This window comes from Piliocolobus tephrosceles, chromosome 2, assembly GCF_002776525.5.
Source record: "Piliocolobus tephrosceles isolate RC106 chromosome 2, ASM277652v3, whole genome shotgun sequence".
Lineage (NCBI taxonomy): Eukaryota > Metazoa > Chordata > Mammalia > Primates > Cercopithecidae > Piliocolobus > Piliocolobus tephrosceles.
The window spans coordinates 90,712,262-90,737,426 of record NC_045435.1 but is presented as its reverse complement, the minus strand read 5'-3'; the positions used below and the strand labels follow the sequence as shown (position 1 = coordinate 90,737,426).

Sequence of the window (25,165 nt, the reverse complement as noted above, 5' to 3'; positions counted from 1 at the left end):
GCTAAAGCTGAAAGTGCCAAAAGGCCTGCCTTGGCAGCTTGCTGCAATGCATCCGCATGAACACAACCAGGAACAACTTGTCCAAGGCCCCTAGACCATGAAGAGTGAGGGGTGTAGCCACGGATTAGGCCATCACGGAGCAGGGTTTCAGATAAGCAGCTGGAAGCATGCCCAGGAGCAAAACACTGACAATCCGCTCACTAGTCCAGTGGAAAGACGCAGCCTTGGAACCAGAAAGGTGGCTCAGTGACAAATGAATGTGCTGCACTCCACGCCATTCTGGGGTAGGTTGAGTCCTGAAGAAATCCTGAGATCTGAGCAGGTCTGACCGCTGGGGCTCACAGGAACAGAGCTCAGCCTCCTTGGGCACCACAGAGGGCACTCAGCCTCTAGAGAACCCCCATTCCCTCAGGGTGTACTTATACTGCCCTGTCTTCCAGAACTCAACTTTGGCAGGGTGAGAATGCAAGAGAGAATCAGCCCTTAGAGAAGGGGACCAGCAACCTTTTATAGTGTCACCCAGCTCTGAATTCTAGTTGCAAAGAAAGAAACACAGCAAAGAAAACAAGAGGATAGGGCTTTTTCTCCAAGGAATGAACCTAAACTAGATTGCAGCAAAGGGAGTCACATTTGCACAGGCCCCTTTGAGAAAACGGAAGTTCGCTCCATGACTTCCTTGCGTCCTCCCTTCTCCCCAGCCTCATGATCCTCTCTGCATCCCAGGAGAGGGCATGTGAGTGCTCTAGAGCAGCTGCTCTTCCAGACCTTGATGGAAGAGCCTACTTAAGCTTCCCCACCTCACCTGGACCACGGGGGCCCATGTGGAGGAGGGACTCTTCCCACCCTAGTGCATTTACCCGCGCTTCTCCTCTTCCCGGACCGCCTGCCTCACTCTCCTTCCTCCTCCGAGCCTCACTCCAACGGTCTAGGGGTAAGCAGTGTCTACCTTGTATGCTCTTACCTGATGAAGAAACAGCTGAGTCAATAGAAGGGAGAAGCACAGCCTCTTCCTCACCCAAGACACTTGCAATAGTGCGTGTCTCACCTTGCTGCAAGCTTTCCAAGGATGCAAACACGGGGGAGAAACAAACTCAGTCAAGAAAGTCAAGTAAGGGAACATTTTCTTCCCTCTAGCACCAGTTCCTTTTGTATCTTTATTTGTCAAGTGAGAGGGAGGAATGAGAGGCCAGAGCATCTGGCCGGTTCTCAGTTATGTATAGTTTCAGGCACCATTTATGTGCAATGAGCGCTGGTCGAAGGAAGGGAATTTCACGGCTCACTCGCACCGCGGTTCCTTCAAGGCTGATGAATCAGACATCTCTTTTGTTCTTACTGTGCATGCCCTCTACCTTTCATATGGCCTATTTGTTGGCCTTTTTCCATTTAGACAATAAACCCAAGCGCACCTTCTGCATCCCTTTGCTCTATGGGAACTGAGGGTGATGAAGGGAACATGTGCGTGGGAGTACTACCCCATGAGAGAGCAGCATTCAGTCCTCGGGACAACAAATACACTGAGAGGTGGAAATTAACATCCACAAGAGTGTAGTCGTGATTTTCCCCCAGAACAAATATATAACAGGGATCTTTGTCATAACAATGACAGGAAATCATTAACCACATCAGGATTGAAGTCCCCACTGTAGCAGTGGATGAGAAGACTTCACCTGTGAGCTTCATTAAAAATGCAGTATTTTGTATATTTAGCTTTTTTCAAAGTTTCACCAAAACACCTGTAATTAATACAATTTTTTGTATTATCTGTGTTAATGTATCTGATGTGTAAAACCTTACTAGATTTGCCCCAATTTGAAGGTGTCTGTGGCTTTCCAGCACTCCATGTGTTCCTAGCCACATCTCACAGGCAGACTTTCTAAAGTAGTGCCATTCAATAGCACTGTCGGCGACGATGGACAGGTTCTATATCTGCATTGTCCACTGGGATAGCCGCTAGCTGGCTATTGAGCACTTGAAATATACCTGGCATAACTGAGAAACTAGTTAACACTTAGAACATTTTTCTTTTTTGATACAGGGTCTCACTTTGTCACCCAGGCTGGAGTGTAGTGGTGCAATCTTGGCTCACTACAACTTCTGCCTCCTGATCCTTCCACCTCAGCTTCCCTGAGTATCTGGGACTACAAACACGGGCCACCATGCCTGCCTAATGGTTTGTGTTTTTTGTAGAGATGAAGTTTTGCCATGTTGCCCAGGTTGTTTATGAACTCCTGGGCTGTGCCTAGTGATCTGCCCCCCTTGGCCTCTCAGAGTGCTGGGACTACAGAGGTGAGCCACTGAACTGGCCCTAGTTAACACTTTAATTAATTTAAATTTAAATAGGCACATCTGCCTAGTAGCTACTGTGTTGGATAGCACAGCCCTCTGGGGTTCTGGTACATCTGTCAAGGCCAGAAAAGGTATGTTGTGATGGAGAGTGCTACATCTGCCACAGGGTGGTAATCTGATACAGGCCTGCTCGGGTGACACCACCCAAAGAAATCTCATCAGTGTGCACCTCTGGCAAGCCTGACAAGGCTGACTTCCCTCGATGGGACCTTCTGATTTCCCCATTCCCTGTAAGTAACTGTGCTGTCTAGGGAGAGAATTTGCTCTTAGATCATCAGTCTGTATGTGCGTCTTCAGAAGAGACAGTTTCCCCTTATCCCAGCAATTTTCAGCTTTTTGTTTCTGATTGCAAATGATTGACTCTGCTGATTGCTGGAAGTTACACAGGTGACTCCCCACCCTCTCGGGCTACCCCACCAGTGACAACACAGGCAGGGGTGACCTGGCTTCCTTTCTGGGTGTTGTTACCGGGTAGCTGCCTGCTCAGAACCCACAAAGCCTGCCCCTCATCCCAGGCAGAGAGCAACCCAGCTCTTTCCCCAGACAGAGAGAGCTGGTGGGGCCTGCTGTCCCCGGGAGAGTTGCACCACCTTCCACGGTGAGTACTGGTCTTCTTCCTGCTGACCCCAACCCAGTGTCATCTTGGTCCTCAGTTGTGTGCTGCTATGATGGCTTCTAAAACCTGGGCTTGCATTAATTTGTTCAGAGGTCGTGGGCACTAGGCACTTTGCTGGAAACTTCCAGGAAGGCAAATGGGAACTGGTGATGCCCAACCCAGGTTTCTTGTAGGGCAAGTAATAAAACTCCCTTCCCACTCACATACATGAAGCTTAGGCTTAAGGCAGCCTGTGATTTATACCTTAAAGAAAAGAGAAGCAGGTGCTGGGTGAAAAGATGGTGGCCAGGGGCTGGGTAAAGGATGCACCCATGAGGTCCTTGAGTCTGAGACATTGCCCCATGGAAAGGATTCTTTCTAGCAGTGAAAAATTGGAAACAAGGAAACTATGCACCAGGAGGCGAATGGTTAAATGAATTATGATGTGTCTAGACAATGGAATACACAGCAGCTATCCAATCTTATGATATGGTTCTACGTTGAATTGGCATGGAAGGTGATCCATGAAAGATGGGCTATTAGGAAGCAAAGACAGAAGATTATATGTGTAGTCTGATTTCCTTTCTATTAAGTGCGTGTGTGTCCCTGTGTGTGTGTGTGTGTGTGTGAGGCTGTGTTACAGAGAAAAGTCAGAAGGGAAGTATCTCAGATACTTAACAATGGCTAAACTAGGAAAGGGTGCTTGAGGAGTTTTTATTTTCTATATTATGTATGTTGGCATTTTGGGGATTTTTTGTGCATTGTAAAAATACTCCTTTATGATCAAAGTAAAAGTTATTTTGAGTAACTAAAATAAAGTAAAGTAAAAAGTAAAAGTAAAGTAAAAAGTTACTTTTTTTTTTACTAAAGTAAAAAGTAAAGTAAAGTAAAAAGTTACAGAGTAAAGTAAAAAGTTATTTTAAATGACTCATCAGTGGATGCTGGTTTGCCTTTTCAAATACACTCAACCTCTTTAGATTCTGAATTAGCTGTTACTCCATAGATGGCTGGCAAGTCCATCCAGAGAGTGGTCACTGTGTGCTGAACTGTGCAGCAGCCAGTCTGTGGGATCCCATCTCCTTACTCCCTTTCCTGAACGAGCCAAAGCTACTTTGCTATTTCAGCATCAGGAATTTCAGAGTCCTTTTCTTCCAATATCTGCTTGTCTGTTCTGAAGCCCCCTGGTGTATGCCTCACAGGCTGGCACTGGGAGACCCTGGGCCCTGTACAGCCCCTGCTGGGTGGTTGGCAGGCATTTGATCCAGGCTTGGTGAGTGGATTGATCTGATAGATGGCTCAGAGACCCCGCCCCATGTAGGGAACAAAAAGCAGAGCTATGAAAAAATATAAGAGATGATTCAAGCTCCGTGTAGCAAATTGTACAAAGATCAAAGTAAGGACGTGCATTCCTGACTCATGTTAGTATCCGATTTGATGTTAGTGCTGTGAGCATCAGAGGCTGTAAGTGTGGGGAGACGCTGTGTGCACAACAACCCCATGCTGATTTTCACGTTGGCTACTTAAGAATGTTAGAGAAAGACTAATAAAGAAGAAAAGAGAGAAGAATCAAATAGATGCAATAAAAAATGATAAAGGGGATATCACCACCAACCCCACAGAAATACAAACTACCATCAGAGAATACTATAAACACCTCTACATAAATAAACTAGAAAACCTAGAAGAAATGGATAATTTCCTGGACACTTACACTCTCCCAAGACTAAACCAGGAAGAAGTCGAATCCCTGAATAGACCAATAGCAGGCTCTGAAATTGAGGCAATAAATAATAGCCTACCAACCAAAAAAAGTCCAGGACCAGACGGATTCACAGCCGAATTCTACCAGAGGTACAAGGAGGAGTTGGTACCATTCCTTCTGAAACTATTCCAATCAATAGAAAAAGAGGGAATCCTCCCTAACTCATGTTACAAGGCCAACATCATCCTGATACCAAAGCCTGACAGAGATACAACAACAAAAAAGAGAATTTTAGACCAATATCCTTGATGAACATCAATGCAAAAATCCTCAACAAAATACTGGCAAACCGAATCCAGCAGCACATCAGAAAGCTTATCCACCATGATCAAGTGGGCTTCAGCCCTGGGATGCAAGGCTGGTTCAACATACGCAGATCAATAAAGGTAATCCAGCATACAAACAGAGCCAAAGACAAAAACCACATGATTATCTCAATAGATGCAGAAAAGGCCTTTGACAAAATTCAACAGCCCTTCATGCTAAAAACTCTCAATAAATTCGGTATTGATGGACTGTATCTCAAAATAATAAGAGCTATTTATGACAAACCCACAGTCAATACCATACTGAATGGGCAAAAACTGGAAGCATTCCCTTTGAAAACTAGCACAAGACAGGGATGCCCTCTCTCACCACTCCTATTCAACATAGTGGTCGAAGTTCTGGCTAGGGCAATCAGGCAAGAGAAAGAAATAAAGGATATTTATTTAGGAAAAGAAGAAGTCAAATTGTCCCTGTTTGCAGATGACATGATTGCATATTTAGAAAACCCCATTGTCTCAGCCCAAAATCTCCTTAAGCTGATAAGCAACTTCAGCAAAGTCTCAGGATACAAAATCAATGTGCAAAAATCACAAGCATTCTTATACACCAGGAACAGACAAACAGAGAGCCAAATCATGAATGAACTTCCATTCACAATTGCTTCAAAGAGAATAAAATACCTAGGAATCCAACTTACAAGGGATGTGAAGGACCTCTTCAAGGAGAACTACAAACCACTGCTCAGTGAAATAAAAGAGGACACAAACAAATGGAAGAACATTCCATGCTCATGGATAGGAAGAATCAATATTGTGAAAATGGCCATACTGCCCAAGGTAATTTATAGATTCAATGCCATCCCCATTAAGCTACCAATGACTTTCTTCACAGAATTGGAAAAAACTGTATTTAAAGTTCATATAGAACCAAAAAAGAGCCTGCAATGCCAAGACAATCCTAAGCCAAAAGAACAAAGCTGGAGGCATCACGCTACCTGACTTCAAACTGTACTACAAGGCTAGAGTAATCAAAACAGCATGGTACTGGTACCAAAACAGAGATACAGACCAATGGAACAGAGCAGAGCCCTCAGAAATAATACCACATGCTTACAGCCATCTGATCTTTGGCAAACCTGACAAAAACAAGAAATGGGGAAAGGATTTCCTATTTAATAAATGGTGCTGGGAAAATTGGCTAGCCATAAGTAGAAAGCTGAAACTGGATCCTTTCCTTACTCCTTATACGAAAATTAATTCAAGATGGATTGAGACTTAAATGTTAGACCTAAAACCATAAAAACCCTAGAAGAAAACCTAGGTAATACCATTCAGGACATAGGCATGGGCAAGGACTTTATGTCTAAAACACCAAAAGCAGTGGCAACAAAAGCCAAAATTGACAAATGGGATCTAATTAAACTAAAGAGCTTCTGCACAGCAAAAGAAACTACCATCAGAGTGAACAGGCAACCTACAGAATGGGAGAAATTTTTGCAATCTACTCATCTGACAAAGGACTAATATCCAGAACCTATAAAGAACTCAAGCAAATTTACAAGAAAAAAACAAACAACTCCATCAAAAAGTGGGCAAAGGATATGAACAGACACTTCTCAAAAGAAGACATTCATACAGCCAACAGACACATGAAAAAATGCTCATCATCACTCGCCATCAGAGAAATGCAAATCAAAACCACAATGAGCCATCTCACACCAGTTAGAATGGCAATCATTAAAAAATCAGGAAACAACAGGTGTCGGAGAGGGTGTGGAGAAATAGGAATACTTTTACACTGTTGGAGGGACTGTAAACTAGTTGAACCATTGTGGAAAACCGTGTGGCGATTCCTCAAGGATCTAGAACTAGAAATACCATTTGACCCAGCCATCCCATTACTGGGGATATACCCAAAGGATTATAAGTCATGCTGCTATAAAGACACATGCACACGTATGTTTATTGCGGCCCTATTCACAATAGCAAAGACTTGGAATCAACCCAAATGTCCATCAGTGACAGAATGGATTAAGAAAATGTGGCACATATACACCATGGAATACTATGCAGCCATAAAAAAGGATGAGTTTGTGTCATTTGTAGGGACATGGATGCAGCTGGAAACCATCATTCTCAGCAAACTATCACAAGAACAAAAAACCAAATACTGCATGTTCTCACTCATAGGTGGGAATTGAACAATGAGATCACTTGGACACAGGAAGGGGAACATCACACACTGGGTCCTATTTTGGGGAGAGGGTAGGGGGTAGGGATAGCATTAGGAGATATACCTAATGTAAATGATGAGTTAATGGGTGAGCACACCAACATGGCACATGTATACATATGTAACAAACGTGCACGTTGTGCACATGTACCCTAGAACTTAAAGTATAATAATAAAAAAAAAGTTAAAAAAAAAAAAGTATGTTAGAGAATACAAAAATAATGATTGGATAATAATAGGTTCCAAGCTAACTTTTCTAACAGGTACTTTTCTCTTTTGGAGAATTAGCAGCTCTCTCCCTTCCTTTATCTCCCAGGTCCCTGCACATACCCCATGCTTTCTGGCTTTCATGCCTTTGTCCATATGTTTTCTCACCCTGGAGGAATGTTCCATCTCCTTATTGCATGTCTCCATGCTCTTCAGCCTTCAAGGACTCGCAAAAATGTCACCTCCTCAATGAAGCCCTCCTGGATTTTCCCCAGAGCTACAGACATGACTTCTTCCTTCCAATTCCTAGCACAACTCATAGCATTTTCCATTCGTTGTTATTTGCAGCCATGACTTACCCACTGTACTTGAATGCAAGCTTCTTGAGGACATGGATCATGTCTTATACATTGTTTAAGCCAAATAAATGTATCAGGTACTCAAGGCACATTGAATAAGTGGGTTCGATGGGTGGCCCATGGCACCTGCAACAAGGCCTCACTGAGCAGCAAGGGTGAGATTTGCTGCAGTGCTGAGTCAACTGCCCATCCACTCCTGACAGACCACTGAGATGGTCCTCGCTCTCAGTATGTTCGGTCAAATGTGGGATTTTCCCCCCTATATTTTTCCCTCCTTCTCAGCAGCAAGAAGAAAATGAAGGCAAGCACTGATACTTAGTAGGCGGGAGAATAAAATATTATGAGACGTATTCTGACAAAAATGAAAGAGAAATAGATGGCAAGGCTGTCTGGAGGTTGTAGATGTGGAGTCTAGGGAGGGGTAGGCCCTGTTTTTACTCTTTGGCTCTCTCCAAATTTTCTATGAGCCAGAACCAGATGCATATTGTATAAAATGTAATATACTACATTCTATGATATACTATAATATATTACATTATATATACTATTTATTTGTTTATTTATTTTAGAGACAGGGTCTTGCTCTGTCACTCAGGCTGCAGTGCAGTGGTACGGTGTTAGCTCACTTCAGCCTTGAACTCCTGGGTTCAAGCGATTGTCCTGCCTCAGCCAGCTGAGTAGCTGGGACTACAGGGTAGGCAACCATGCCTGGCATATTTTAAAAATTTTGTAGAGACGGGTCTTGCTATGTTGCCCAGGCTGATCTCAAATTCCTGGCCTCAAGTGATGCTCCTGCCTCAGCCTCCCAAAGTGTTGGAATTACAGGCATGAGCCATCTTGCCTGGCTTGTATTTATACATTACCTTTTTTAAAAAAAAAAAAAAAAAGACAAATCTTTATAGAAGGCTAGTGCACAATTTAGTTGCATAAAGTAGCCATGGTGAATGTAACTACTAGGCTTGCTCTTTCTGCGGTAACTGGAGCAGGCTACAAGTTCCTCCTCTAGATGAGTTTTGTAAACAGGTGTGCTGAACGTTAGAGCACTGGGCTTCTTCTTTTTTTAAAATCTGACAAGTTATTTTTATGACAGCTCTTAAAATTTCACACACTAGGTAAGGTATTTAAATAGTTTGCAAAATCTAAATGAAAACATGAGTTCCTTTTCCACTGGTCATCGTGGATAAGTCTCCTTCCAGAAAATGTTTCGGTGCTGGTGAGCAGTGCAGTGTATGTCTTTCTCTATCTACTTTTTTAAAAAAAGATCACACAACATAAGCCTTCCTACATGTTGCATTTTAACCTTAGAGTCTTGGGGACCTCTTTTCTATCAGCATGAGGACCATCCTTGTTTATTGGCTACACGTGGTTTATTGGATTGATGTGTCATAATATTACCAATTGCTGAATGTTTGTTTTCCAATTTTTGTTCTGCTCCAACATGTATCCCCACACCTGGACCCTTGTGTTCTTTTGTGAGAATACCAGTAGGGCAAATTCCAAGCAGACGTGCTGCAGAATCAGAGATGTTGTGCTTTGTAAATTGTGACAGATACGGCTTAACCCTCCAAAAAGATCACGTAAATGTATACTCCTCACAGCAGTGTGGAGGCCTTTTCTCCAAACTCTTACCAACATCATTACCAGCTATTGCTATTTCCAGTCTGAACCTTGCTATTACTCACTATAACCAAAGCCATTCTTTCTTCTTTTTGTGGCTTCTTTCTTTGGGAATTTTTCTCAGATATTACATGATTCATATTCAATTCTTTCATGCAAGCAAAAAGGAGGTGACATAAGCCCTGGGTATTAGAAATGTATATAAAGTGTTTTCTCACTGATATCTCAAAAATCAACCTCCCCATTCCCCAAGCTGTAATAAAATTAAATTTGCTGAGTTGAGGTCTTCCCAACTCAACTGGGCATTTTTCATCTGGGGGAAAAAAAAGAGGAGTAATTCTTAACTCCAAAGTGGCTGCTTTTCTGCTTGCTGGGTGAGTTCCTTATTTCAAAACAGAGGCTCACTGGGCTTCTTGATGGCACCTGGAGTCACGCCATGCAGGAAGCAATCACTCCACAGAGCTGAAGATGTCAGAACAGTTCAAAAATACTGCCTGGGGAAAGTTCTTAGTTCTTTGCCTTAGCAGGAAAGGGGCAGAATACAACCGTTCTGAAGAAAATGCATCTTTCATTCACCTGGGAAATATTTCAAAATAACTATAAAAAGAAGTTAGAAGCAGGTGAATTGCCCTACAAAGGGGAATGTTTTAATGAATTGGAGCACAGCCCCTGTCGGAATGCCATGTAGCTGATGCCTTCACCTGTCTGAAGAATGTTTAATGATGAAGGAAATGCTTGTAATCTGTTAGGTGAGAAAAAGAAAACAAAAGTTCAAAGTGTACGAATTCATAGAAACACGGCTGGGAGGGAAAACAACAGAAAGTTAAAAGTCGTTATTTTGGGGTAGAAAGATTACGGGTGATTTTAATTTTCTCCTCTCAGTTTTTGTGTATTTGCCAAACTTCCTACAAACGTATGTGTTACTTTTGTAACAAAAAAAGTCATAAAAGAAAAGCATGGTCTTTTTTCAGATAAATGCCAGCGTTTTCCTGGCCCCCAGAGGGCTGCAGTGAAATTCGGTACATGCCCACGTGGCTGGATAAGGTCACGGCTGGAGGCTGGGCTACTCATTTTTATTTCAGACACAGTCCTGTTCCAGGCTTTCTTGTGTCGTAGGGTCAATTGCCAAAATATTTTTTCCTCTTCTTTTAAAAATGTATTGTGAGTCTTACTTGTATCTAATTTCAAGCTTACTGAAAAGTGAAGAGTTGTGTAAAGAATGCTTATAAACCCTTCCCCCTAACAATTGTTTTCATTTTGTCCCACTGGCTTTATTATTCTCCTTCTCTCTATATACATATGTTTTCATTAATTTTTTGCATTTTTTGCATATTTTTTGAATCCTTTGAGAATATGTCAAAGACACTGTGCTCTTTTGCCCCTAAATACTTCAGGGGACAGTTCCTAAGAACAGGGGCATTCTCCTGTAAAACCACAATGCAGTCAGCAAAATCAGGAAGTTTAACACGGATCCAGCACTATCATCGAATTCACAGTGCCGATTGTAAGACCCTTAATTTCCCAGTAATGTCCTTCAGAATTATTTTTTCCCCACTCTAGGACCAAATCCAGGTTCTTGCATTGTATCTACTTGTCCTGTCTCTTTAGTCTCCTTCAACCTAAGATGGTTTCTCAGTTTTTCTTTGTGTCACTTGACCTTGATATTTGGCCAGTTACTTTGCAGAAAGTCCTTCATTTTGGGTTTTTCTGATGCTTCCTCATTCTTTGATTTAGGTCGACATTTTTTCCAGGAATAAAGATGCTGTGTCTTCCCTTCTCAACTGTTTAGGACAAATGTGACATTGGTTTGCTTCCACGTTGGTGGTATTGAGTTTGAAGACCAACCAGCTGGTTTTCAAATCCACACCATCAACATGTAGTTACATGTCTCCAAGGAGTCCTGGCTGCTTTAGTGGAGAAACGTGTTTAGACTCCAAGATCAGGGCACTAGGCGCTCATTATGCTGTGTATCATTGCTTTTAGGTCCTCTCAGCAGACAGAGCCAGGAAATATGTATGTGAAACACACATACATATACACACAAATTACCTATCTATCTATCTATCTGTCTATCTATCCATCTATCAATCATCTATCTAATTTAATCTTAAAAACATATGGGTATAAAGACACATGAACATGTATGTTCATTACAACACTATTCACAATAGCAAAAACATGGAATCAACCTAAATGTTCATCAACGATAGACTGGAGAAGGAAAATGTGGTACATATATACCATGGAATACTACACAGCCATAAAAAAGAACAAGATCATGTCCTTTAACATGGATGGAACTGGAGGCCATTATCCTAAATGAACTCACACAGGAACAGAAAACCAAATGTCACATGTTCTCATTTATGAGTGGGAGTTAAACGTTAAGTACATATAGACACAAAAAAGGGAACAACAGACACTGGGACCTCCTTGACGATGGAGGAAAGTAGGAGGGTAAGGATCAGAAAACTATCTACCAATCAGGTACTATGCTTATTAACCTGGGTGGCGAAATAATCTAAACACCAAGCCCCCATGAAGCGCAATTTACCTATATAACAAACCTGCACATATACCCCTGAAGCTAAAATAAAAGGAAAAAACCCACACGATCAAACCAAAAAAAAAAAAAAAAAAAGAAACCCACGTGGGTCCGTAGTGGCTATAACAGAACCGGAAGTTCTGGCTGCCTTCCTCCTTAGGGCCTGCTGACAGCCAGAGACGACACTGAGGAGTGAAGAAAACCAGAATGTTTTCGTCGTACTTTGCTTTCCCTGCCTCACTTAAACAGCTTTATTGAGGTCCAATTACAATAAACCGCAAATATTAAAATGCAGAATGTACGTTCTGACATACATACACCCCTGTGAAGCTCTCACACAACCCAGACAGTGAACATATTTATCCCCCATTGAGGTTTTCTTTGTACCCACCTGCCCTCCTGCCCTCCCACGCTCCACTTCTCTCTCTCTCTCTCTTTTTTTTTTGAGATGGAGTCTTGCTGTGTCGCCCAGACTGGAGTGCAGTGGTACAATCTTGGCTCACTGCAACCTCTGCCTCCCAGGTTCAAGTGATCCCCCTGCCTCAGCCTCCTGAGTAGCTGAGACTACAGGCTCACACCACCACACCTGGCTAATTTTTTGTATTTTTGTAGAAATGGGGTTTCATCACGTTGGCCAGACTGGTCTCGAATTCCCGACCTCAGGTGATCTACCCACCTTGGCCTCCCAAAGTGCTGGGATTATAGGTGTGAGCCACCATGCCCAGCCACCTCCCCTTCTCTCTCTCTATTGCCAGGAAATCAGTGATTCTGCTTTCCATCACAATAGATTAGTTTGCATTATCTAGAGTTTTATACAAGTGAAATCATACAGTATGAACTCCCTTTGGTCTGGCTTCTTGGCATAATTGTTTGGAGACTTGTCCATGTTGCTGTGTGAATCGATCATTCATTCCCTATTCCATTGAATGGATATTTCAAAGTTAACTTATCCATTTACCACTTGATGGGCATTTAGGCTGTTAGCAGTTTTTGGCTACTACAGAGTAAAGCTGTAATGAACATTCACATACTGGTCTTTATGGGGACATATGCTTACAACTTTCTTGGGTGAATACTTAGGATGACTGGATCACATGGTGGGTACATGAATAACGTCTTAAGAAACTGCCAGTTTTCCAAAGTGGTTTTACCACACATTATGCATTGGGAACCACTGTACTTTCAGAAAAGCAGGGTGGGGTCATGATGTTGTTATGGAAAGGAAGCCAATAGGTTAGGATTGGATTTATGAAAGAGATTTTTTTTCCGAGAACCTTGGGGTGTGACACTGGACAGGTTTCTTTGAAATGTACTTGCTAAGAGTATAAAAGGAAATGCCCCAGCTCAGTCACAGACTCCGTCCTTGAAGGCAGTCAAGCTGTTATTTCTTCGGTTATACAGGGGTGGGCTTTAAAGAAATTCAAAACACATGAAAATGACAACTCGAGAGTTATTGCAGTCAGTTCCGAGGCTCTGTGCACTAGGGAACTAGAACTCATTTTCTTCAGTACACAAACCTAGGACTTCCTTTTCCTGCTGAAGTCAGGGTAAAGAGGAGGAAGGTGGGTTCTGGGGGGCACTGGGTCTCTTAGGGAGGGCGCCTCAACCCCAGCGGACGCCATCCAGCCCTCATGTTCTTCGTGCCACCTGGTTACTCAAAGGCCCTTTTCCTGGGGAGTCCAGAGCCCAGGGCATTATCAAAGCGACCACTGTCCTGTTAGCTTCGGTGAGTCCCTTAGCTGATAGAGCAGAGGAAGGGGAACCAGTCAGTGAAACAGGACGGGACAGAGAAGCTCAATCAAGGGAAAGGGAGCTAATGTAGAAAGGATGGGCTGGGAAAAATTTTACAGCCCCCCTGCCATTCCTCATGTGTGGATGTGAGATGCACTAATTATTGTCTAAGTAGAAAGAAAACAAATGCTAGAATCAGGTGACCCTCAGAGTCAAAGAAGTGAATGATAACTTCAAAGGAGAGGTTCTTGCATTTCTGTGTGGACGACTGGATGATTCTGAAACCTAGAACACTATATAGACTCTAACTCCTGCTTGGCATATTTTTTTCAGAAGAACAAACAGATTTAAAATTTAATCTCCATCTTTTTGGCATTTGGTTGTTACTATACATTTATAAGCCAGCCCCCTTTTTGATGTTTGTCCCTTTTCCAGGAGCAGGCTTGCATCTGACTGACGCACCATGACACCCACAGACTTCACAGTGAGTACAGCCATGCTCCTCCGGCTCCTCAAAACATATGCTCATCTTCCCTTTTAAGGGGGTGTGGGAAGGATCCACTGTGGGGGAAGGATTTATCTGTGTGGTTTCCCAGGGTAAGATCTCTGCCTGGCAATGCCCATTACTGGGTAGGTTGCTGTCCAGCACAGAAGGTTTTGCAAATGCAAAGAGGTAGCTACGCTTTGGGGTATGTTGTGGAGACAGAGGAAAATGTGGTGTTATAAATAGCTAAGGGTTTTTAATGACCTTTAACTAGGGTGTGCTTAGTTTCATGTGCCTGTTCTAAAACTCAGACAAATGAGGTAAAGGGAGAATTCATGTAATTTGCTTTTAAAAAACCCATGGTGGGCACATTAGTTGTGTTTCCTGCATAACATTATGTAGACCTTATGAAAACACATAACAGTATATATTCCCCTGAAAGGTCAAGAGCTGAACAAAAATTAGTGAGTTAGGCTGGGCACGGTAGCTCATGCCTATAATCCTAGCACTTTGGGAAGCAGAGGTGGGCGGATCACCTGGCCGAGGCCAAGATTTCAAGACCAGCCTGCCCAACATGGCGAAACCCCATCTCTACTAAAAATACAAAAATAGCTGGGTGTGGTGGCATGCGCATGTAATCCCAGCTACTTGGGAGGCTGAGGCACGATAGTCACTTGAGCCTGGGAGGTGGAGGTTGCAATGAGCCAAGATCACGCCACTGCACTCCAGCCTGGGCAACAAAGTGAGACTCTGTCTTAAACAACAACAACAAAAAATCGGTGAATCAAATCATAATCCAGAGAATCTTTTTTTCTTTTACAGCCAAATGTAATTAAGTATAGAATCAAATTAATTTCCCATGCTTTTGTTAGATTCATAAATGCCTTACGAAATTACCTACGGGCTTTAATTTTGCTTTTCTCAAAGGGAAAGCCTGGGTTTTACATGTAGATAATTGAAATCCAGACTTCCTAGCAGGTGGGCTAACAAACTGCCTCACAGTACATTGTAGGTTTCCATGATCTAAAGAGAGTGGTGGTTGAAAGAGTTCATCAACTAAATTATTTATGATATGCTAATGATTTGTTAGTATTACATATGTGTAGTTACCTAGTTGCACCTATATCCATAACAACAAAAAAGTAATTAATTTGGTCCTGGTGAAGTAACTATTCTTCTGACCAAAAGTAGAGTCTTCAGTTTCTCCTGCATTAAATTCACCTTTCAATACCTGAGGCTGTGGAAACAGAAGTAGATGAAGGCAGCAGAGCCAGGGCTGCTTCTGAGATTGCCAGTCATTTGGTTTTATCATTTGGGATCTTGGATAATAGCCAAACTCTGAAAAGCAGCCCCAGATAAGAAGGAAACTGCACCTCAATAATGACCTTCTCTAATCAGAGGAGTCTGGCGCCATCTAAATGGGAAGAAGACAGGACCCCTGTGGCCCTGGATCCCACATTCCATGGAAAGTAGCCGTGGCACCCTGTGGCCACATTTCTGAGGATGTGCTGGGCCAGTCACCCATGCAAGTGCCCCACATTCCTTCAGCGTCACAGTAAAGGCCGAGTCCTGTTTACAGATGAGGAGACCAAGACTGGGGAAGGTGGTTTGAGGGTTCAAGGTCTCATAGAGATTTGGAGGAAGAGCCCTTGAGGGGTGCTGTCGGCAGTCATAGCTTTGCTGGGTTGCTCCCTCAGGGTGAATGTCAAAGCACTGAAATCCAGGTCTGACTGCTGGGATTTAATACTTCCTTAAGTGTGGGGCCAAGGTGTCTGCCAGCGTCCCTGCTGATAACAAATTCATTGTTTTCCCACCTCCCTCCTTCTTGTGCCCTCTCTTATTCCATGGCTCCCATTCCCTTGTGCCCATTCTTGGTGCTAAGGCACAATGGAAGCCTTGGCAAGCACAGTCCCTGCCCTTTCTCTGTCCATTCCCCAGAGAGGGGAATCTTGAGCCTGAGTGTGGCCAAGGGTTTCCAAAGAACACATGAGTCAGAGAAGGAGGCCCTGGAAAGCTCTGGGACCTTCTTCCTGCTCTGGGTGTTCACAACCAGGATGCCTGGGCTGCTGCTTCTGAGCCCAGGACTCCTGAGGGAAGAAGACATGCCTGTGTGTGAGCAACAGCCTGTGCGCTCAGAGGCTTGCCCGGGACACAGACAGGCAGAATGGGCCCCTTGCCCTGGTTGTGCACTGAGGTTTGTTTACATTTACTGGGGGATTTCCAGAGGATTTGATGTCTAAGAGTTGTGACACAGGGGGTATTATTCCAGGATTCCTCTTGTGGTCCTGACAAATTTTATATAAATCTAGATTTGGGGTGTAAAATTCAATTACTTAAAAAATATGCCTGGGGAGTCCCTAACCTAACTAACTTCATGCAAAAGCATGAGGTCCTTAATCCTCACCCAGCAGAAAAACTATGCCCCTGGGCTTCCAGCAGGACACAATATCCTTGTCTGGGATTCAGTCTTGGGAGTGTTGGCTGTGCCTACTCGCTGGGCCGTGGAGAAAGCTGGGTCACCCAGGTCCTGGGACTTCTGCATATTTCTCCCCTTCTGCCCCTTCTACAGTCTCCTCCAGGCCCCGCTCCAGATCGCCTTCCCTCGCTGGCCCAGGAATCCACCTCCTTCCAGCACCTTAGCCCAGGACTAACACAGCTAAGTGATGCTGGCCTTCCTACCTGCCCCCGCTCCCCACTCCCCGTCTCATTTTCTCCCCATGAACCAAAGCCATCTCTTGTGCTTGTCCTTTTGCCAAGCATACCCTCTTTCCTCCCTTGCCTTTCTCTTTCTCCCTTGTCTGTCCTCCTCTTAACATGTCTTTAAAATCCATGCTGCTCCTCGCTACCTGGAGCTGCAGCAGGAGGACAGCAGGCTTGCTGGACCGGAGAAGCAACTCCATGCAGCAAGACCCCTGGGCCCTCATCTGTGAGGCTGCTTGCAATTTGCTTCACAGCCTTGGGCTCAGGCTCATGTGAGAGTCTATTAAAACTATTTGACCAAAAAAAAAAAAAAAAAAAACAAAAACAAAAAAACAAAAACCAAAAAACACCAACTCACAAATAACAAACAAAAACTTCAAGAGCAAGTTTAGTACCTATTCATCTGTGGATTCACAGTCGGTACTTGCTCACCTGCATGGTTTTACTGAGGTTCCTCCAAAAGGTCATCCTCCCAACCTCTTAAACCTGCTGTGATGCCCACTTTGGGGTCTCCATGCTCTTCACAGTCTTCCTTCTATCCTCAAGTACTTCTTTCCCTCAAAGTCCACTCAAACCTCACCTCCTACAGGATGACTGTCTTAGTGGGGCCATGATTGCAACTGGTTCCCGTGTCCAGCATTGGGAGGATTCTCCTGGCATGTCTCTAAAATGTGTGTCATCTAGGAGGTCTGTCCTCTCAAGAGGCTGGGTTTCCAGATGAAGGCCAATGCCAGAAGAAACATCTCTAAGTGTAAACTGAAATGGATAAATCAGGCCTAGGGACTAATCCCATATAAAATAGGGAGATGAGTTTTCTTTAGTTCTTTGCAGTAGTGGGCCATTTCCAGCTGCCCTGGCCCGAAGAGCCACCTCCAAGATCCTGCTCCTGGGTCCCACTCTTTGCAATAGGGGTTTCTCTTGGTTACATATTGGAGATGGAGTCAGGACTAGATGTCAGATTTTCCCAGTTGTCATCCAAGTTACCTTGGGTCCTCCTGCTATTTCCTGCCAGCCAAGGCCCAGATAGGATTAACATCTACTGTCCTTTATCAATCAACTCAGTGAGCCCTGATATCTAAGAAGCCCTCCACAAACACACACACAACAGGTTCTATATTCCAATAAGGTTTGAAAACATTGTTAAACAAAATTCAACTGATTCTGAAGGATTTCTCAGAGTCTTTACTGTGCTAATGTGTAATTAAAATAAAACAAGTTCTGGGCCAGTCGCCGTGACCAGCACTTTGGGAGGCCGAGGTGGGCAGATCACGGGGTCAGAAGTTCGAGACCAGCCTGACCAACATGGTGAAACCTCGTCTCTACTAAAAATACAAAAAATTAGCCGGGCGTGGTGGTGGGCACCTGTAGTCCCAGCTACTCGGAAGTCTGAGGCAGGAGAATGGCGTGAACCCGGGAGGCAGAGCTTGCAGTGAGCCAAAACCATGCCACTATACTCCAGCCTGGGTGACAGAGCGAGACTCCGTCTCAAAAAAAAAAAAAAAAAAAAAGAAAAATTAGCCAGGCATGGTGGCATGCACCTGTAATCCCAGCTACTCAGGAGGCTGAGGCAGGAGAATCGCTTGAACCTGGGAGGTGGAGGTTTCAGTGAGCCGAGATGGCGCCATGCACTCCAGCCTGGGCAGCAAGAGTGAAAATCCGTCTCAAAACAAACAAACAAACAAATAAATAAAACAAGTTCTGTAGGACTTTTCAGATCCTTCAATGTGCTCAGGAGTATTGTGAATTTCAAAGAAGAAATATGCAGCAGAGATGCTCGACTATTTTAACCATTAGTGTTCCACCCAAAACATGATTTGGGAAATGCTGGTCTGATCTACTAGAAATAGATGGATATTACAACATATACAGATAGGGAGAGCCCAGCTAACAGAAGGTAGAGAATATTTTGTTATTTAAATATAAACATTTAAGTACATAAAATAATCTTTGTACTTATATATTTGTTAATATTAACTGTTCAAAACAAAATAAAAACTTACTGTGGATTTTGGGTGACTTCTAGTCCAAATGCATCCAGATGAATTGAACTACCGCATTTGCCTCAGGAGAAATAAAAGTAGAGATGAGATTTGGCAAGGAATGTCCCTCGAGGAAAGGGAGTGAGAGCTGGTAGTCCCTGGTGGAATTTGGGAGTCCTAATGGGAGCGCTGGGAGGGAAACTGGTGGGAAGTGAGAGTGTTTGAGGATCTGTGGGCAGAGGTTTTGGAAGGACTGTAGCAGGCGTGGCAGGGACTCTCCCCTCCTCCTCCATGGGCAGTCCACGTCCTTCATTCCCTTCCACCCAGGTTTGACTCAAGGGCTTACATGTCAGGGTCTCATTTCCAGCCCTCATTTCCTGTTTCCGTGGGAGGGGTTCAAGGATGGCTTCTGATTCAGGAACCCCAAAAAAGTGTAAGAAGTGTGTGTGCGTATGCGCGTATATGCGCGTATATATGTGTGCATGCATGAGCGTGTATATATGTGCGTGTGAGCATGAGTGTTGGCAGGTTTGTGTACATTTTGAGAGCATGTGCAAGTGCATGTATTATATGTATGCATGTACATGTGAGTGTGTGTGCTTGTTGGGGCCAGCTTCATGGCTGTGCAACCCACACAGTCACACAGGGGCCCTGTGCTTAGAAGTGCTGCTTGTTTGATTGAATGCTGGATGTGTTGAAATTCCTAAATTTTTGGACCATGGGTCCTGCTAAATATAGAGCAGGTCATGGTGCTTGTGTGTGTACGTGGGGTTGAGAGTGTCTGTGTGTATATGTGTATGTGCATGTGTATGTGGGTGTATGCTGGTGCTCCTGGAGCTTTCAGGAAACTCAAGGGACTGGGATCCAGATGAGTTTAAGAGCCCTTGCTGACCTTTTTTTAGGGTCAGTGAAAAACTGAATAGACAGGAGAAGGACGATCACAGTCATACCCACAGTTTGATAAAACTGCCCATCAAGAGTGTGGAGGCACTCTTACCCTATCAGAGCACTTGGCATGCACACTATAAATGTTCATTCACTTGTCTGGTTGCTCTATGGGTAGGTAAGTTCCCTGAGAGTGAAGACACACACCTGACTTATTTACTACAGTTTCTTTGGTGCATAGCACAGTAGCCGACATACAGTACGTGCTTAATAAACATCTGTTGAATACATAAATATGTGACAACCCAAGCAGATTTCCTCAGAATGCCTACATCCTAGGCCTCAGAATGCCTACGTGTCTTTGGCCTTACCATAGGTGTTTGAGGTTGGAAGGGTCAAGAGGTCCATGCCTCTGCCATCAGACAGGACCTTCAAAATATTTTCCTTGACCTAATGCCATCTTGTGTTCCCTTGCAGAGCCCTATTCCTAACATGGCTGATGACTATGGCTCTGAATCCACCTCTTCCATGGAAGACTACGTTAACTTCAACTTCACTGACTTCTACTGTGAGAAAAACAATGTCAGGCAGTTTGCGAGCCATTTTCTCCCGCCCTTGTACTGGCTCGTGTTCATTGTGGGCGCCTTGGGCAACAGTCTGGTCATCCTGGTCTACTGGTACTGCACAAGAGTGAAGACCATGACCGACATGTTCCTTTTGAATTTGGCAATTGCTGACCTCCTCTTTCTTGTCACTCTTCCCTTCTGGGCCATTGCCACTGCTGACCAGTGGAAATTCCAGACCTTCATGTGCAAGGTGGTCAACAGCATGTACAAGATGAACTTCTACAGCTGTGTGTTGCTGATCATGTGCATCAGCGTGGACAGGTACATCGCTATTGCCCAGGCCATGAGAGCACACACTTGGAGGGAGAAAAGGCTTCTGTACAGCAAAATGGTTTGCTTTACCATCTGGGTATTGGCAGGTGCGCTCTGCATCCCAGAAATCTTATACAGCCAAATCAAGGAGGAATCTGGCATTGCTGTCTGCACCATGGTTTACCCTAGCGATGAGAGCACCAAACTGAAGTCAGCTGTCTTGACCCTGAAGGTCATTCTGGGGTTCTTCCTCCCCTTTGTGGTCATGGCTTGCTGTTACACCATCATTATTCACACCCTGATACAAGCCAAGAAGTCGTCCAAGCACAAGGCCCTAAAAGTGACCATCACTGTCCTGACTGTCTTTGTCTTGTCTCAGTTTCCCTATAACTGCATTTTGTTGGTGCAGACCATTGACGCCTATGTCATGTTCATCTCCAGCTGTGCCGTTTCCACCAACATTGACATCTGCTTCCAGGTCACCCAGACCATCGCCTTCTTCCACAGTTGCCTGAACCCTGTTCTCTATGTTTTTGTGGGTGAGAGATTCCGTCGGGATCTTGTGAAAACCCTGAAGAACTTGGGTTGCATCAGCCAGGCCCAGTGGGTTTCATTTACAAGGAGAGAGGGAAGCTTGAAGCTGTCGTCTATGTTGCTGGAGACAACCTCAGGAGCACTCTCCCTCTGAGGGGTCTTCTCTGAGGTGCATGGTTCTTTTGGAAGAAATGAGAAATACAGAAACAGTTTCCCCACTGATGGGACCAGAGAGAGTGAAAGAGAAAAGAAAACTCAAAAAGGGATGAATCTGAACAATATGATTACTTGTAGTCAGAATTTGCCAAAGCAAATATTTCAAAATTGACTGACCAGTCAAGGAGGGTGTTGATTGGCTCTTGACTGTGATGCCTGCGATTCTCAAAGGAGGACTAAGGACCAGCATTGTGGAGCACCCTGGCTTTGCCACTTGCCGGAGCGTCAATGTCGCTGCCTCTGGAGGAGCCCTTGGATTTTCTCCATCCACTGTGAACTTCTGTGGCTTCAGTCCTCATGCTGCCTCTTCCAAAAGGGGACACAGAAGCATTGGCTGCTGCTACAGACTGCAAAAGCAGAAGGTTTCCTGAAAATGTCCATCTCTGGGAAATTTTCTACCCTGCTCTTGAGCCTGATAACCCATGCCAGGTCTTATAGATTCCTGATCTAGAACCTTTCCAGGCAATCTCACACTTAATTTCCTTGTGTTCTCCTTGTTCTGTTCTGGGCCAGTGAAGGTCCTTGTTCTGATTTTGAAACGATCTGCAGGTCTGGCCAGTGAACCCCTGGACAACTGGCCCCACCCACAAGATATCCAAAGTCTGTTGTCCTGCTAGAGGTTTTGACCTAGACAAGGATTCCACTTATTCCTTGGTATGGTGACAGTGTCCCTCCATGGCCTGAGCAGGGAGATTATAACAGCTGGGTTCGCAGGAGCCAGCCTTGGCCCTGTTGTAGGCTTGTTCTGTTGAGTAGCACTTGCTTTGGGTCCACCGTCTGCTCCCTAGAAAATGGGCTGGTTTTCTTGGCCCTCTTCTTCCTGAGGCCCACTTTATTCGGAGGAATAAAGTGAGCAGATACGGGCAGCAGCCAGGGAGAGCAAAGGGGTGAAGCGCAGGCCTTGCTGGAGGGCTATTTACTTCCATGCTTCTTCTTTTCTTACTCTATAGTGGCAACATTTTAAAAGCTTTTAACTTAGAGATTAGGCTGAAAAAAATAATAGAATTCACCTTTGAATCTTTTGTGTCTTTCTTTTCACAATTTGGCAAAATGTATCACCTTTGAAAATATTTAGCATATTAGAAAAGTGCTTTTTAATGTATATATGAAACATTAATTACTTGTCACTTTCTTTACCCTGTCTCAATATTTTAACTGTGTGCAATTAAAGATCAAACAGATACATTAAGGGTGTGAAGGCTGGTCTGAAGATAGTGAGTTATCTCAACTGATTGTTGAATCAGTTACAGATTGAACTCCTTGTTCTACTTTCCCTGCTTCTCTCTACTGCAACTGACTAGTCTTTTAAAAAAATGTGAAGAGTAAGCAGTGGGAATAAGGAAATGGAAATAAGATCTCCAAAACCTTAAAACCATCATGGCTGACAAGTTTTTATTTCTCCTCTGTCCAAACTTACTCCTCAGGCTTTTATGTGTTAGTCAAATGGAATTTCCAAGGAGGACTATTGGAACAGCACCATAAACCACCCCGACTTTGCCACTTGCTCTAGAGGAAGCATCTAATTTCCCCAGTGCCCTGTGGATCGTTGTGGTTTCTGTTCCAACGCCATCCCTTCCCAAAGGGGACACAAAAGCACTGGACCCTGCCATTTCACCCTCTTTCTCCCTGCCCACTTCTAAAGCACAAGAGAGTGAGGAATAAAGTGAGCACACATGGGCAGCAGCCAGGGAGGGCAAAGGGGTGAAGTGCAGGCCTTGCTATCCCATGGACATGCTGCCCGTAAGGCGATAGTGGGTGGGAAGAAAGCATTGGCCTGGGACCAGCAGATCCACATGGGCCCAGCACAGGCACTGCACCCATAGTAAAGGGGAGGATAACTTCTCCAAGGTCACTTATGGACAGAGCCATCCATTGACCATTTCCAAGAGGAGACCCAGATATTTGCCCTTATAGGAACTTGAGAGAATAAAAAAGATTCAAGAGCCACTCCTAAATAACATTGTGCAGTTAGGTGCAAAGAACACAGCTGAGTTTGGCTTTTATTTTTAGATACTGCGGTTCTGACGCTCTGTCATGGGAGTCCCAGTGGTGCTGAGCCTCACGCAGGACAGCCTCACTAGGACAATTATGGAGCCTCCCCAGGTGGGAGCCTGGACAAGTAGCTTTGCGTGGACCTGTTGTGGTACATGTCTTAAATGCCCACCCTCCTCATCACACACAAATGCCTTATGTGGAGTAGGAACAATATAATGAATTAATATCTTTATAAACATTTAAAATTAATCATTTCTCAAATATGTACTTCATGTGTCAGAGTTCAGCAGCTAGAAAACTTCTAGAAAATAAAGATTGCCAATCTTGAGCACTGGGACATTACATCCTTTGGGCAGTGATGTTGTCCTGCTATCTACGGGCAGCCTGGGGGACTGGTGGTCAAGGCAGGAACTGACTAAACCAGGACTGGACACCAGTGTTTTTCCCAGTTTTGATGTCCAGGGCTTTGGCCTTGTGAGTTGCCCTGGTTGCTTCCTGAGAGAGCTGAGTGGCTGTAACTTCTTCCATTTGCTCATTGTCGTTGTTGCAGAGAGTCCTGAGCAAGGAAGGAAGCAGCCCACAGTGAGCTCCTTCCCTTTTGGTCTTGTGGACCTTCCCCCAGGCCATCGCCATTGCAGTATGACCATTATGGGTGGCATCCTGGTTTCTGTGATGGTGTTGACTTGAATACAGAGCCAAGGCTGTCGTGAAGCATTCATGAGTCGACACCTTTGGACACCACCACAGTCTTTCTGCTTCATCGATGCGAAATGGAACTCACACTTCCAGATGGTTCTTCTGTGTTTGCAATCTTTGAGTGGGTTTGCTTGGCTTTCCAGTTCTAAGTTGGCCTCACAAGAACTGGAGCTTCTTGTGGGGTCCAGAACAAAGCACAGCCGAAATCATCCCCCAGCACCAGCCTGGCTCCAGTGCCCACAGATCTCTGTCCCTCACTGAAGTTGGCCACTCCAACTTCACCGGAGGGTTCTTCTCCTATACACTAGTCAGCCTGTCTCAGTGTGACGCCTGTTCAGGGGCTCCCCGTGACTTTGAAAAAAGAGAAGCAACCATGGGCTCCAGCACCCGCGCCTTACATGTTTTAGATATTCAAAAAAAATCTTTCCCTCCATTCAACGAGTAGTCACTGATTGTTTAGTCACTGTGTGTGGTTAGTAAGTACCACAGCCTTAGACTTCCCCTCCCAGCCAAAACACGCCATAGTGCTTCTGCAATCAAGTCTCTCTCTCTCCCCATCTCATGTGCTCCTCCTTCCAGTTGAGGTCCCTATCCAACATGCTCCTGGAACAATGAGCTAGTTCTCTAATCATTCCTACATTATTGGAACAGACAACCCAGACAGCAAATGACCCATTTAATGCCTTTCTTTGACTTTTATATTATCAAAGCCTAAAAGTGACATGCAAATATGTGTCTTTCCAACAAGTGATTCCTTATGAGGTCCTCTCCACATATTTAATTGTATACGCTCAATTGCAGTACCACAAGCTAAGCAAGAAATCTCTATGGTCATATGGAGATGCCTCAAGAAAGAACTTGTAGGGAGTGTGGTCGGCACAGGCCCTCTGGTTGCCAGTTCTTCAGGGCCTGCCTCCGCTGCAGAGCCGCCCTGCCCAAGCCAGGTCTTCCCAGGGTCACCTGTCTCTGGTGCCTGTGAGACAGAGAATAGTGTCATCTCAGTCCCATGGTGGCATTCTGATGGGCAGATTCCACTCCAGGGCACTCTGCCAGCACACCCTCATGATGCACTGGCATTGGAGGGAATCAGCAGGGCCTTGGCTGTCACACGTCACCATTTAGCATCTGCATGACATG

General features: G+C 44.4%; 1 protein-coding gene, 1 long non-coding RNA gene and 1 pseudogene across 6 annotated transcripts in view; 1 reads left to right on the top strand and 2 right to left on the bottom strand.

Moving 5' to 3' along the window:
* LOC111555609 overlaps positions 1-25,165 on the bottom strand; it is a 65,320-nt gene that overhangs the window by 29,357 nt on the left and 10,798 nt on the right. The window contains exon 3 of one of the 2 annotated variants that reach the window (XR_002735569.3): positions 18,847-18,906. The exons of the other annotated variant lie outside the window; for it this stretch is intronic. This is a non-coding gene — a long non-coding RNA (uncharacterized LOC111555609). Of the gene's footprint in view, positions 1-18,846; positions 18,907-25,165 lie in introns of those variants that run through there. 2 annotated transcript variants of the gene reach the window in all.
* LOC111555608 lies at positions 2-404 on the bottom strand (annotated as a pseudogene).
* Positions 2,701-22,526, top strand: CCR9 (C-C motif chemokine receptor 9). Of its 4 annotated transcripts, none has more exons than XM_023231838.2 (3): positions 2,701-2,944; positions 14,097-14,145; positions 20,187-22,526. In XM_023231838.2, exons 2-3 carry the CDS (start codon positions 14,125-14,127, stop codon positions 21,273-21,275), a joined length of 1,110 nt encoding a protein of 369 aa, XP_023087606.1. In that variant the 5' UTR covers positions 2,701-2,944; positions 14,097-14,124; the 3' UTR covers positions 21,276-22,526. The 4 variants fall into 4 exon arrangements, with proteins under 4 accessions (XP_023087606.1, XP_023087609.1, XP_023087607.1 ...); XM_023231839.2 differs by lacking the exon at positions 2,701-2,944 and adding an exon at positions 12,670-13,492; XM_023231840.2 differs by lacking the exon at positions 2,701-2,944 and adding an exon at positions 13,516-13,656.

What these genes read in the sequence shown, in the direction of transcription:
- CCR9 (XM_023231838.2), top strand. Translation starts at nt 14,125, where the DNA reads ATGACACCCACAGACTTCACA. An exon ending in TGACACCCACAGACTTCACA is followed by an intron (nt 14,146 to 20,186) that starts GTGAGTACAGCC and finishes GTTCCCTTGCAG; the next exon opens with AGCCCTATTCCTAACATGGC.